A 12,700-nucleotide genomic window follows, 5' to 3' on the forward strand; every position below is an offset into this window, starting at 1 on the left:
ACACTTCTTTGATTATGAGAGAGTATCATCCCTGAACCAACATCCTTTCTTGACATCTCACCTTACACGAAATCTCTGCTGCAAACCCCCACTGAAGCCAGGGATCCACTCCAGAGTGACCGAGTCGTGGGTTGCACTGACTTGACGAAACGATGACGGAGGATCTGGGTGACCTGAAGGCGAAAGAAAAGAAGCAATGTGGAAAAAGTAAATTCTCTCTTGATTTTGCGGGAAGACTGACAAAGAGCAGAACACCTTCACTCGACAGGTGGCTATTTGAAAAGGCCTTAGGTGCTCAGAATTGGAGATAATCGAGTGATTATATTTGCAGAAATAACACGAAGCCCTGCTGGCCTATAGGATCGTGCCTCCCCTCCGGCCTCCCTCTCTGCTTTGGAGTGGTTATAAATAGACATAATGATATCACTAAAAGTGAACTGATGTTCTTCTGCATAGAAATAGAGGAGCAAGAAAAAAGATTTGAGATATTCTCACCCATTCATCATACAATTGCGTTTGAAAACACAATTATTCTCATGAGATGTGTGTACCAGAGTGACCAGTAATAACTGTTTACCTCAGAACAAAATGTGTGGTTTGTGGGTGTAATTGTTACATGATTCCAGGCTGTCACACTTATCACATATTTCTAAACACTGCAGTATTTTACATCTGGAAGCCTTAATGAAAAAAATTGATGGTAACAGCTGATGATGAATAATGAAAACAAGTGATTAAAAAGAAATCAGGGAGGAGAAATGATCACTGTGGTCAAAACTTGTCAGCGAGCCTCCAAAGCCTCTTTGTTTTTTTTAACAGTTTCTCTCTTCTTAATCACAATTTATTCCAAAGAACATCTTCTTGACAGCACCAGCGTTGCATTTTTAACAGTGCATCACTCCTTATCTGCTTTTTCTTAAGGTTATGCTTTGTTGTATGAATGATCAGGAAACATGGGCAGAGCAATGGCTGATCCCTCTCAGAACAAAGTGGCTGCTTTAAGTCATGCAATGAAGGATGAAGCCTCTTGATTATTATCAATATTGTGGACAGAGATCAAAGGAGGCTAAACAGGCCTTCAGTCTGACATGAGGCACTGCTTCAGTCAGGGTAGTGAAGGGAAAGTGGATTATTTTGCATTTGGAGCATGGAAAAAAGAAGGGTGGTTTTGGGGGCAGGGGGAGAGATAGTCAAGGAGAGAAGGAGGAGAGATAGTTGAGCAGCAACATAAGAAGGGGATGCTGTACTCGTCTCTAGCTCCAGGCTGCAGCCCAGTTTGCAGAGTAAATAATTCCCACTATCAGCCCCACTCATAAGATTCCAGGGCAAAGGGGTCAGCCTTATTTGGATCTCGTCTCCTTCAAATCCAAAAAGCACCATACTTAGAAAAAAAACCCCTCTCTTTTCCTCTTGGGCTCTAAAATGATAAGGAAGCATATAAAATTTATTATCACTGCGTCAGATTAATTATGAATATTCACAGCACTAAAAACATGACTGGGGAAAAACAGGGCCAATATTGGATTGTATTTTATGGTTTTTATAGTAAACATTAAACGTGTCCAATGATGGCTGTGGGCCTTTGCTGAGAGCAGGACTGTGTTGATAATGGTGGTGGTGCAAGGATACACTGGTAGCTTGAAGGCAGAAAAGTCTAAGCACGCCAGGAGAGCAAAGCATATCACTGCAGCATTATCTGAGGGAGAAGTGAAGTAGCGCTATGGGCTAAATGATAAGGTAGAGATAGAGCAATGGAAAAAGTTCCTTAAAGGGCTGACACACAGGAGCAACCACTCTTTCCAGTTTATAGAATTCTACATGTTCAATGGCTGTACCACACTATTGTAATGTTGCTGGAAAAGGCTGATAAATCTTGGACAAAGCAGCACAGACACAATCATTTTTGAGATGCTGCCAAATTAGAACCAAAGGAAAAATTTGTGCTCCACTGCCAAGGACGTGATATGCATAATCCATATGAGTTGTGTGCCCTAACCACTGACTTTGATCATTTGCTATTCATTTAAAGCTGAATTATGTGATTTTTGACCACTAGGGGGCAGAAAGACTAATAGAAACTGATAGCAACACAGGCCTGATGTACAATGCTAGTTTATTACTTACACATTGAGCAGACACAGACACCAAGGCCAGTGAATATCCCATATACACTCCTCCGGTTTAGTCCACTAACTCTGGTCTTTTATCTGGATCTTTGTATCTCTGGATGCTTGACTTTCATGACAATCCACCTGTTTTACGGCTCTCTGACACTGAATGTTGGGCAGGTAGCAAAGAGTCATTTGGTGAAAACAGTTGCCCGCAGATTTAGGATTGGGGAGAACGTGTTAATGAGACTGGCAAGACTCAGCCATATGGTCTATGTGCAGGGTAGATAACCAAAACAATGAGCAAAAGAGGCTAAAAGAGATTAAAGCCTTGTAAAGCTGCAGATTTGGGCGTTGATTCTCAGTTGCTCTGAATCATTAGTGTCCTTTTCACACAATAGTAATTTGATTCAATTTGAAAAAATTGTGATGCATCTTTAACATATGATTGCTACCCAATGGGGAAAAAAGTCTGAATTTGGTGATTTCAAAAATAAACTGCCAGATCAAGTGTTCATGAAAGTTGACATTTTGGAGATAGATGGTTTCCACATGCAGGACTTCAACAAAGCATGCTGTGGAGATAACCTCAGTCACTTAGAGACTCAAACCCATGAACACAAAACACACAAATGTACATTGATACAGTACTTGTGCTGACGAGCTGGATGTCAAGTTTGTCTTCCCCAAGCGAGTTTTGAGCGGTGCAGCTGAAGACAGCGTAGTCCAGAGCTGCGCTCACATTTACTACTCGAACTGTGCTGGTGTGGAAGGAGCCCTCCCTCACGGTCTGCTCCTCATACCTGCAACACACACACATGCACACCCCCACAAACGCTCAAACACACACACACACACACACACACACACACACACACACAGAAAGAGAGATAAATCCTAAGCAGGCAGACAGCAGGGATTGTGATGTCCTGCAGATTGCACTAAGTCACCCAATTTCACACATCAAAGAAGCATTAAACAGGTATTTGCATAGTGAAAAGCAAAGTATGAAATGTAATAAATCTGGATTTAGTGGTGAAATAGCAAAAAATAGGATAAGAATATATTATATTATAGTAAACCTAATCTAATTGTGAAGATTCATCAATATGTAACAAAAATACTGACAGTAGCACAGAAGTTAATAGTGAAAAGAATGGCAAGAAAAGCATTTGGAGTGGAATAATGCTTACTCTCTGACCTGGGGTTTGCAAAGTCCATGCGTACGCCATTTTTTTCCCAAGAGAAGTCGACACGAGGGATACCTTCTGCCTGACACACCACCTCAGCTGTAGTGGTTCCATCCCCCCTACTTGCTACCTTCCTCCACTGGGCTCCTTTCTGAAGCTCCGGTTTGACTACACAAGACAAGATGGGCATGGTGGTTATTCATGCAGAAACCATAAACAACACAGGAGTAGAAGCACACATGTATTTATTGACAGGTACAAAAACATATGCATGTTTCCACAAATAAGTCTCCACGTACGTTTTGTTCTTCTCTGACACTGAGAATAAATACGACACACTCACACTGCACTACCAGCTGCACATCTACAGTGGCAGGGGGCTCTATGCCATTATTGGCTGTGCACTGGTAAAGACCAGCATGAGCCCGAGTCACATCATGGATGGTCAGAAAGCCAGATTCATCTTCCTGAGTCTCCTCTCCCATCTCCACCTCCCCTTCTCCCTGCGGAAGACAAAGTGAGGTGGAGTAAGTGGCAGACAGCAGCTATCCCTCAATACACAGACTCCCCTCCTCCTGGGTGAGGGCTGGAGTTGTGGGGGGTGTGGGGCCTGAGCGAGGGCAAGACAGGTAGGGAGAGTTGAGCAGGAAACCATCAGGGCTTGAGGTGGGGATGAGAAGGGCGTCGGGGGAACGAGCTCTGAGGACAGAGAAAGATAATGCCAAGGGTTGGAGAGCCACAGGGAAAGAGAAAAGGAGGGGCTGTGCAGGTTGAAAGAGGGACACACAGTACTGCCAGGGGGTGGGTTAGACCGGAGAAGGCATCAGTAGATACAGAGACCACGCCACGTTGACGAATGTGCCCTTTAGTCACGCAGCAGTAATGAAAGCTATTTTTCTGGATTTGGGCTGAGTGTGGAGCAGGAAGAGGTGGGGTGGAAGGATAGTTAGAGCCAGTGAAATATGGTGCATCTGTGCATTTAGAAAGGCCAGTGATGAACGGTACGAATGGATAGTATAACAGAAAGCAAGCCAGGTAAAGGAAATATAATTCAGGGGATGGCTGTGTTTCTGTGTATCTGTGTATTTGTGTGTGTGTGTGTGTGTGTGTGTGTGTACCCAAGCTCTCACCAGCAATTTCCAAGAGAACATGCCAAATATCACGGGGTTGGCATCTGCCACACATATAAGGTCTGCTGTTTCCCCCAGGTTCACAAGCACAGGGTCTTTCTCTGCTTTGACACTGGGTGCATCTGAGAGTGAGAAAATGGGACAAGGCTGAGGCAGGACCAAAGGTTAACAGGCCAACCAGGGACAAATCATTTGCCAACCCATTTAACAGCAATGCTACATTGCTATAATTACTCTTACACTCTTTTGCCTTTGAACTTGTTCATAACCCTGTCTTAATTGGCCTCTGTGTTTCAGATTCAGTGCTATTAACCTCTCTATATGTTTGTTTTGCAACCCAGCGCAAGCAGTGACCCACAAGGCCCTCCACTGACACCACATCGCCATATGGACGATGACAGACTGACCAATTCCCCCTCCCTTGATTGCTCTCTTCATCAAATCATCTCTCCTTCCTGACTGCAGCGCTCCTCTTCTTATCTTTATTTTCCTTTACTTCACAAGCGTTTCATAGTTCCCATGAGTGCCATGTACTCGCAACAATAAGACCATTAGTGCCTACTTGTCTAAACCTATGTTCACACTTGACGAACAGTGGTGGGAAACACTTGAGAGGCTCAGACCTCTGGGTTGGTGGGATCCACCCATGTTGGCCTGCTAACCAAGACCGACATTGTTAAGTGGGCTACACCGCCACCCATAAAAGCTACTACAATTCTCCATACATAATGAATATCTACAACTGTCAAGCCCAGTCAGATCAGGATGGCAGAATCCATTAGGCGTGTACCATGGGCTTTGGTGAAACAGGCAGACCTACATTTTCAACACTTCCATTATTAAATCATCAGTATCGGGGCAGAGGGCCTGGAGCTCGAGGCTGGGCCTGGGGCAGCTGTGGAGGTGCATGGCCTTGCATGGAGGCCTAATTAATGAGGCATGTTTGCTGGACAGGAGCTGAAAGTCAATGTTGTTGTCTGGATGTGGCAGCGCGTGGGGATGCACTGACGGTTCTGATGCTTTGCAGCTTTAGACGAGTTCAAAACACACGCAGTTAGCAGCCAACAGATTCAATTCAATATGGATGCAACATGGACAATTATATGCAAAAAAAAATCTGCTCATTCTCCATATTTAAGAGAAGAAGACCACAATTCAACAAAGATAAATGATGTGGTTGACTTGTGACCCACATGGCCCACAGGTATACCTGCAAATCGGGTGTCTTAGAACCTGGAAAAAGGTTGATTAATTATGAATGGATTGCAGGAAGGTTACAAAAAAGTATAGTTTTCTCTCTCTTCCTTTCCTTTCTCTCATTTTCAGGATCTGAGGCTTGAAGAATCAGTGACATTCTGTATCTTATTGTTGGGTAATTTGTTCCATTTTATTTTATATCATTTTATTTGTCTGATTTTATTTGCCTCATTGCAGTCCTGAAATGCTTTAATCCAGGTTTAATTTATATAAAACACTTTGTAAATTCATTGTGAAAAGTGCTGTAAGTTTCTCGAAACTATTATTTTCATTCCTTTTTTCTGTTTTGCCCATTGTTCCTCCAGTAAGTGCTCTGTGGTAATTTAATTAATCCCGAATAACCATTGAAAATAATCATGCATGCTTTTCAAAGGTTAATATCTGCAAAGCAATCTACAGTTATGGGTATAAAATTTTTTACTTTTGGTAAAATTCATGATAACATAGAACACTTCACATCACACACAATAACTCTCGATCAGGACACACATGTGGGCGCATGCTTCTGCTCGGCTGTTCTGTGTGTGCAGGTTCATACACTGAACATCCAGCATGACGGACGTTTGGTCGACACCCTCGTCATTTGTGCACTTGACCGTGTAAACTCCGGCATCTTTCCTTGTCACATTCTCGATCTCCAGTGAGTTGTCGTCCAGCCAGTGGTAGCGTAGATCTCCCTCTTCACAAAAGCATGGAAACACACACACACACACACACACACACACACACACACACACACAAACATGCACAAATGCAAACCAATGGTAAATTAAGTATTCATTACACGCTCATCAACCGCATGTCCTCTGGCCACCGGTCTCTAAGTGACATCTAATCCTGCATTATTGATTGGCCTGGCTGGATTCCCACATCAAGCCAACAATAGGCTGCGTGAGAGACACCTTCTGTCCCACAGAACTCAAAATGTAGTAATATGTGGGTTTCAACATTCTCTATGCAGTCTTTATCTGGCGGGGGCTGCGTGTGATGGAGCAAACAGAGTTAACAGAGAAAGAGAGTGGGTGCAGCAGGGCCCTGATGACACCGGCCTGGAGGAGAAGCCAGGTTTAGAACCGTTGTGTTGCATTCAGCGAGACAGCAATCCTCATTTAGACTGCATACATTAGAGCCATAATGAGAATCACATTTGGCAGGGTCCCATGCTGGCTAACCTGCCATGTTTTATTCAGACCCTGAATGGCAGAGCTGAGTGCTTACTTGCTGGCTCAGCTCAACTAGGACCTGGTTTATAGAGCCATCACACAGCCCTGGATCACCTTTGACCAGCTTCTCCCTGCGGTGCAGCCAAATGCAGGAGACCTCCTCTGGGTTAGCTGAGACCAGCAGTGGGATGGTTGCCATGTCATCCTCCACCACCTGGACCTGCGTTGGCTGCTCGGGGCTGAACTCTGGTGGGTCTTACACAGAAACGGCACACAAATACAGCTGCAGTAAGTTGGATTTACGCCAAAGACACACGAGCAGAGGCACGAGCACAAACAAAAAATGACAAGAAACAGCAAAAAAGAACACAACGACGCACCAAATATGTTGAGCATGAAAGCAGTAAGAGACACTAATGAGAGTCAAACCATTAGAAAGTCGACATCCCACCAATAATTCCAGATCTAACCAACTTCACATACTTAGAGGGGAGTAAGGCAACGCAGGAGGGAGAGGGACAAGCATTAAAACGACGCGTGACAGTACTGTTGTCCAACTGCAGCTCTGCACAAACACACAGTGACATTCCTTCATGCTCATACACAGTACCAAGCTTTGAAGCAGTGGCTGGCTGCTGCCTGTGAAATGGCATCAAAGACAAACATGGCCATGCAGCAAAGCAAATGCACAATTAGGACACACTGCCGCAGAGCTCAACAGACCCACAAATCACAACAAATGTTTCCAGTAAACAAAAAAAAAACAAAACAAAAAAAAAACCGCACACATACACATATTATACGCTGACATTTCTGTGCAAAAGTGCCCCAGTAAAGCAGCACGCGCCATCATAGATCGTCATTATGCATCGTTTAAGTTTTATGCAGGCCACATCTCTTGGTCACTCGCCAAGAAGAAAAAAAAAAAGGAAACAAACAAACCAACAAAGAAAGAAAAAAAAAATCACCTTCTACTTACAAAGAACATTAAGTTTGAAGAATGTGCTGGGCCCCTCTGATAGCAGGGGAGTGTAAGCCTGGCAAATGACCCTCTGGTTGTGATGCTGTGAACTCAGGTTCAGGGATAGAAAACTCTGCACTGACAGACCACCAAACTGAGCCTTCCTGGGTGGCTGCTCCTCTCCCTGGAACCTAGGACATAAATCGCATCCAGCAAATCCACTCAGGAGGGGAGTTCACCAGGTAATCGTGCATATTGTCACATTTAACGGGATAAACATCCGTCATTCAGACTCATTCTGAAGCTGAATTAGCCACATCATTTTTGCAGGAAAATTCCCATAGCAACATGTGTCATTGTCTGCCGTGAGCGTTTCCACCCGCTGCCTTGTCAAACCTGAGCACCCCCAAGCTCCAGGAGATGCTGGCCTTGGGGTTGCTGCTTCCAGACTGGCACTCCAGACTTAGCTTCTGGCCTCGTCGTAGCTCCTCCTGTTTGGTTGTGATCTTGACACTTACTGCTGGAACTGGAGGATCACGGAGTAAACCAGAAAGACAATCTTCAATCAGATGAAGACTATACAATGATGTAGCTGTATGAATGGGCTCATATCACATTCATTTATATGATATTGTACTTTTCCCTCAGTTGAGAGAATAAAGCTCAGTCTGTGTTTATGTGTGAGAGCTCCACACTAACTCACAGTGAACCATGAGCTTAGTGTGGGCAGAGATGGTCTTCTTTGCCTCATTTTTGGCATCACAGCGGTATGTAGCCATGTTGTCACTCGCCGTCAGAACCAGGACCAGTTCTCGAACCACACCCCGATCAAAGGACGTCTGCTTCAGTGCATCAGTCACAACTTTTCCGTTCTAAAACAGGATGGCTATTACACAGAGAAGTAAGTCTACTCAATGCATACAGTGCAAAACATAGCACACACTAACCTTGAACCAGGTCAGAGTCCCAAGGGGATTCCCTCCAGTGGAGAAGCAGATGAGACGGACTGTGGTCCCTGAATGAAGGGGGACATCCTGAGGAGGAGTTTCGAGCCATATCTTCTGAGGAGGGTCTGTTGTAAATGGATTGACACGAGTTTGAAATACTTGACTTGATTTTGCTTACTGTTCATGTTTAGAGAGGATCATTTGCCTCTGAAAAGAGTTGAAGTCAATACCAGTGATAGAGAGTATTTTTACATGGAAAATATTTCCTCAGACACAAACATGGCAAAGCATGACTGGAACATAGCGGCTCATTCTATGTCAAGGATTATATTTGTCAAGAGTTATATTCGCCTTTTTGTGTTCGTATTCACAGTTGTAATTACCACTGACCCCTCTTGAACCACGATGGATGCGTTTTTAATAAGAAAATGGTACAAAATGAAAATTTCATTCTCCTTGGAGATTTTTTTGAATGCAGGTTTTGTCTACAAAAAACAGAATGATTTCGAGAAACCCGACTTAAGCTCACTCACAATAAACACTGAGTTTGCTGATCTGGATCTTAGAGAAGTGTGTGCCCTCATTGAAAGCCTCACAGGTGAGTTTGAGCCCATCCTCTTCACGGGAGACCCTGTGGGTCATGTTAGACATGGTTGTCATCCCACCATTGTCTCCCTGCAGACAGAAAGCACACATGACAGTTCAGTCAGGGGACAGACAGCCTTGGTCTCTAGCATTGTCTGTCTTAGGGAAGAGAGAAAAACAACCTAGAACGGTTCGTCTTGGCGAATACAGATGGCAAATTAGCTGCTGTAATAACTGATGTTGTGCGTGGTCTGTGATAAACAAGCATATTCATCTGACTCTCTGCTTTACACACCGTTATAAATTGAGCAAAACGTCATTTTGCACCTGCCTGATAGCAGCCATGCCTATGCAGCACATCTGGTTATTAAAGCTATTATTGTGGTGATTACTGTAAAAGCCACAGTCAGAAAGACTAACAAAGACGGCGGACAGGAGCGTCAGTCTTCATTAACCTCACACTGTTTCAGATGCATTAAAGCTCACACACAGCACACTGAGTGCCTCGTGTAAGATCAAATGAAAATGCTGCTGCCAGATGAATAAAGAGCGTGTTTAATAATGCTCATCTTCTGTGTCAGCTTTTATTCACTTTGATCTTATTAACATACACAAAAGAGGAGAAGAGCAGCAGAATACTCCTTTTGGACTCGGCTGCTGATTCATTTGCAGAACTGCAGCAGGCCTATTCAAAGAGCGCTCATGGTCATACCACTTTCTTTCATCTGTGAAGGTTCACATGAGGTCACATTTCATATTGAGGATTCTTTTAATTCGATGGGAGGCATTTTAGAAGATTTTTGTTGGTGCCATAAAGGCAAGCTTGACTGAAGGGCAAAACTTTTGCACTTCATCTTTCATGCCTTTCGCCTTGTGTTTACAAAAAAGAGACAAAAACAAGCTAGTTTTTAGTATTCTATTTAAACTGACCAGCATGATCACCAACTCCCTGTGTACAAAAGGTCTGGTCTCTTGCCAGTATTGTTCTTGGCTTCCTGCTCAGAAGATTTCAGCTTTGTGCTAATTGTGTTCTGTGTAGTCTCACCTCTTCCACAGTGACAACAGATGTGTTGAGCTCCTTGTAGCCCAGCCACCAGCGGATCTGGACGGGGGGATTACTGGAGGTGGCATAACAGCTCAGACTCAAGTCCTGCCCCTCAGTGGCCGTGAGCGAACCCAGCAGTGTCACCTCTGCGGGCTCAACTGATGCACACCCACAGATGCAAAGACAAGTCAGTAAAAATATTGTCCCATGAATAGTACATTCAACAGCTACCTATTCTGATCACAGTGGCAGTGGAACTATTTTTGGATGAGAAACATAGAGCTGTATCAAGGGTGAGAGGGAAAATCACTTTGAGTGGCAACTTGTTTTCTCAGGAGGTTTTCTGTGTGGTTTCCAAAGTCTGCTTCGTTTTAACCACAGGGGGAGACAGGGTACAATAGCTGCAGGCAAAGTGATGCAGCTGCATAAAGCCTTCGGGGGAATACAGAGGCTGGGGACTGAGCTGGCAGACATGGGGAAGGAGGGGTCATGTATGTAAGTCTTATACCTGTTGGTTTCTATCCCACACGAGACACAGAAAGGGATGCATTTGTGCATGCCACACACAAAGACTTGAAATTACGCAGGTGCCGTGAGGTAAAAGAGGCATATTCACAGTACGCCAGTGAGACGTATTCGTGCCCTCCGGCCTCTGCCAGTGCCTAGAGCGCAGTCAGGCAGTCAGCAGCTCATTTTCAACATTCCTGAATGGATGACTGTGAGGCACGGCACCAGGGCCTGTTGGGGGCTTGCTGAGGAAAGGAGGGGCACCAGAGTAACTTCAGCCACCTTCATCTAGCATGAGCAAGAGATTTCTGCAAGGACTGATCCTAATTCAAAGCATATTTACATAAAATAGGTGCATCAATCAGGTGGCATTTAAAGCTCTGACTTACATTGGCTGGCTCTGTAGTGGAAATCAGGCTATTGTTAGGCTCAGTGCGCCAGGGCTGCTGAATATTAATCCTGTATTTGTTTTATTGTTGCTGAAACAAACATTTTATATTCAGAGAGAAAAGTATAATCTATTAACCATGGGCGTTACTGTCGCACAAAGTGTAGGCTTTACTGCCTCAGGATTGTGCATTGAAGCAATTCAGCTAAATTAGTGTAGCAGCTATGAAAGAGCATGCAGTGATACTAATCTGGAGGCAGTCGGAAATATGGGCCGCAGCCATAATAACCATTAGTTTCATTAATGATATTAGCATTAGAATTTATGCTGGGACAGCAAAAGAATTGGTTTTGGAGGTAAGACTCTTATTATATTCCTCTGCCTCATGTCCATATCCTTAATAATCCATTGCTGTGAGTCTTGCCAGGGCTTTTTTGTGTGTCAGTGTGTGTGTGCGCTCCAGTGCGGTGCATTATATTAAGCATTATTTTCACTCACAGAGCACAGTGATTTTGCGGCTGATGGACAGAGGCGACAGGGACACCAGATTGACGCTCTCACAGCACAGCACTGCCTGGTTGTCCGCAGGGGTGATCTTCAGGTGGAGGACACTGCTGGACTTCTGCGCCACAATGTCCTCCTTCCAAATTGTAGAAATAACTTCTCCATTCTGACACACATGAACACGTGAAATTTAAAAAAAAGGCAACATCAAGAAGTTACTTGAATAGTTGCACGGTCCCATCTGGTGCAGTCTATGAAGTACAGAAGCTACTAACAATGGGATAATGTACACAGCAAGTTCTTAAACTAGAATAGCTCGTTTTGTCAGTGTGACAGTGTGTTACAAAGCCTCCTTAACAGATGGTGGAGAAGATTTACCTTGGTCCAGTGGAGAGTGGCCAGGGGGTTTCCACCATGAGACACACACTCCAACACGAGCATTCTCCCCGCTTTGACTTCCTCTCTCTCCAGACCTACAATAACTGGAGGCTGAGGTGGGACTGCCAGGAAATGGGAGACAAAAATAAAAATGGACTTGACAAAGGGGAATGGCATAGAGGGCGATAGAAAACTAAAGGGGAAAGGGTGACAGAAGAGAAGGGATGCAGCAACACAGAGAAAGAGTGGGATGGAGTGACCATCAATAGGATAACATAAAAAAGAAACCGCACTGCAATGAAAACACTCTTGGCAATTGAGTAGGGAGCATCCCTATTTATTGAGACAGGGCCAATAAATTGGACACATTCAACATGACTGTGGGATAAGAGGTCAGGATCTGATGAAAGCATTAAGTATTAAGGGAGCAGTGAGCTGGATCCAGTCCATAAAGAAAAATAACAGATGTTCAAACAGTAATAAGGCAACATGAAATATGAATAAATTACAGCCTCCTTGAATAAAATATACACAGTA

General features: G+C 44.1%; 1 protein-coding gene across 1 annotated transcript in view; it reads right to left on the bottom strand.

The window, feature by feature from the left end:
* The window catches only part of nphs1 (NPHS1 adhesion molecule, nephrin), a 35,831-nt gene that overhangs the window by 3,867 nt on the left and 19,264 nt on the right, over positions 1 to 12,700 (bottom strand). The window contains exons 8-22 of the mRNA XM_076736376.1: positions 12,164 to 12,285; positions 11,780 to 11,951; positions 10,387 to 10,544; positions 9,290 to 9,431; positions 8,757 to 8,881; positions 8,513 to 8,681; positions 8,206 to 8,335; positions 7,828 to 8,000; positions 6,963 to 7,103; positions 6,224 to 6,364; positions 4,429 to 4,550; positions 3,642 to 3,801; positions 3,310 to 3,466; positions 2,760 to 2,911; positions 62 to 173 (exon numbers count right to left, since the gene is read on the bottom strand). Of these exons, the coding sequence (XP_076592491.1) occupies positions 62 to 173; positions 2,760 to 2,911; positions 3,310 to 3,466; positions 3,642 to 3,801; positions 4,429 to 4,550; positions 6,224 to 6,364; positions 6,963 to 7,103; positions 7,828 to 8,000; positions 8,206 to 8,335; positions 8,513 to 8,681; positions 8,757 to 8,881; positions 9,290 to 9,431; positions 10,387 to 10,544; positions 11,780 to 11,951; positions 12,164 to 12,285 (2,176 nt within the window). The remainder of the gene's footprint in view (positions 1 to 61; positions 174 to 2,759; positions 2,912 to 3,309; positions 3,467 to 3,641; positions 3,802 to 4,428; positions 4,551 to 6,223; positions 6,365 to 6,962; positions 7,104 to 7,827; positions 8,001 to 8,205; positions 8,336 to 8,512; positions 8,682 to 8,756; positions 8,882 to 9,289; positions 9,432 to 10,386; positions 10,545 to 11,779; positions 11,952 to 12,163; positions 12,286 to 12,700) is intronic.

Source organism: Chaetodon auriga, chromosome 8 (genome assembly GCF_051107435.1).
Source record: "Chaetodon auriga isolate fChaAug3 chromosome 8, fChaAug3.hap1, whole genome shotgun sequence".
Classification (NCBI taxonomy): Eukaryota; Metazoa; Chordata; class Actinopteri; order Chaetodontiformes; family Chaetodontidae; genus Chaetodon; species Chaetodon auriga.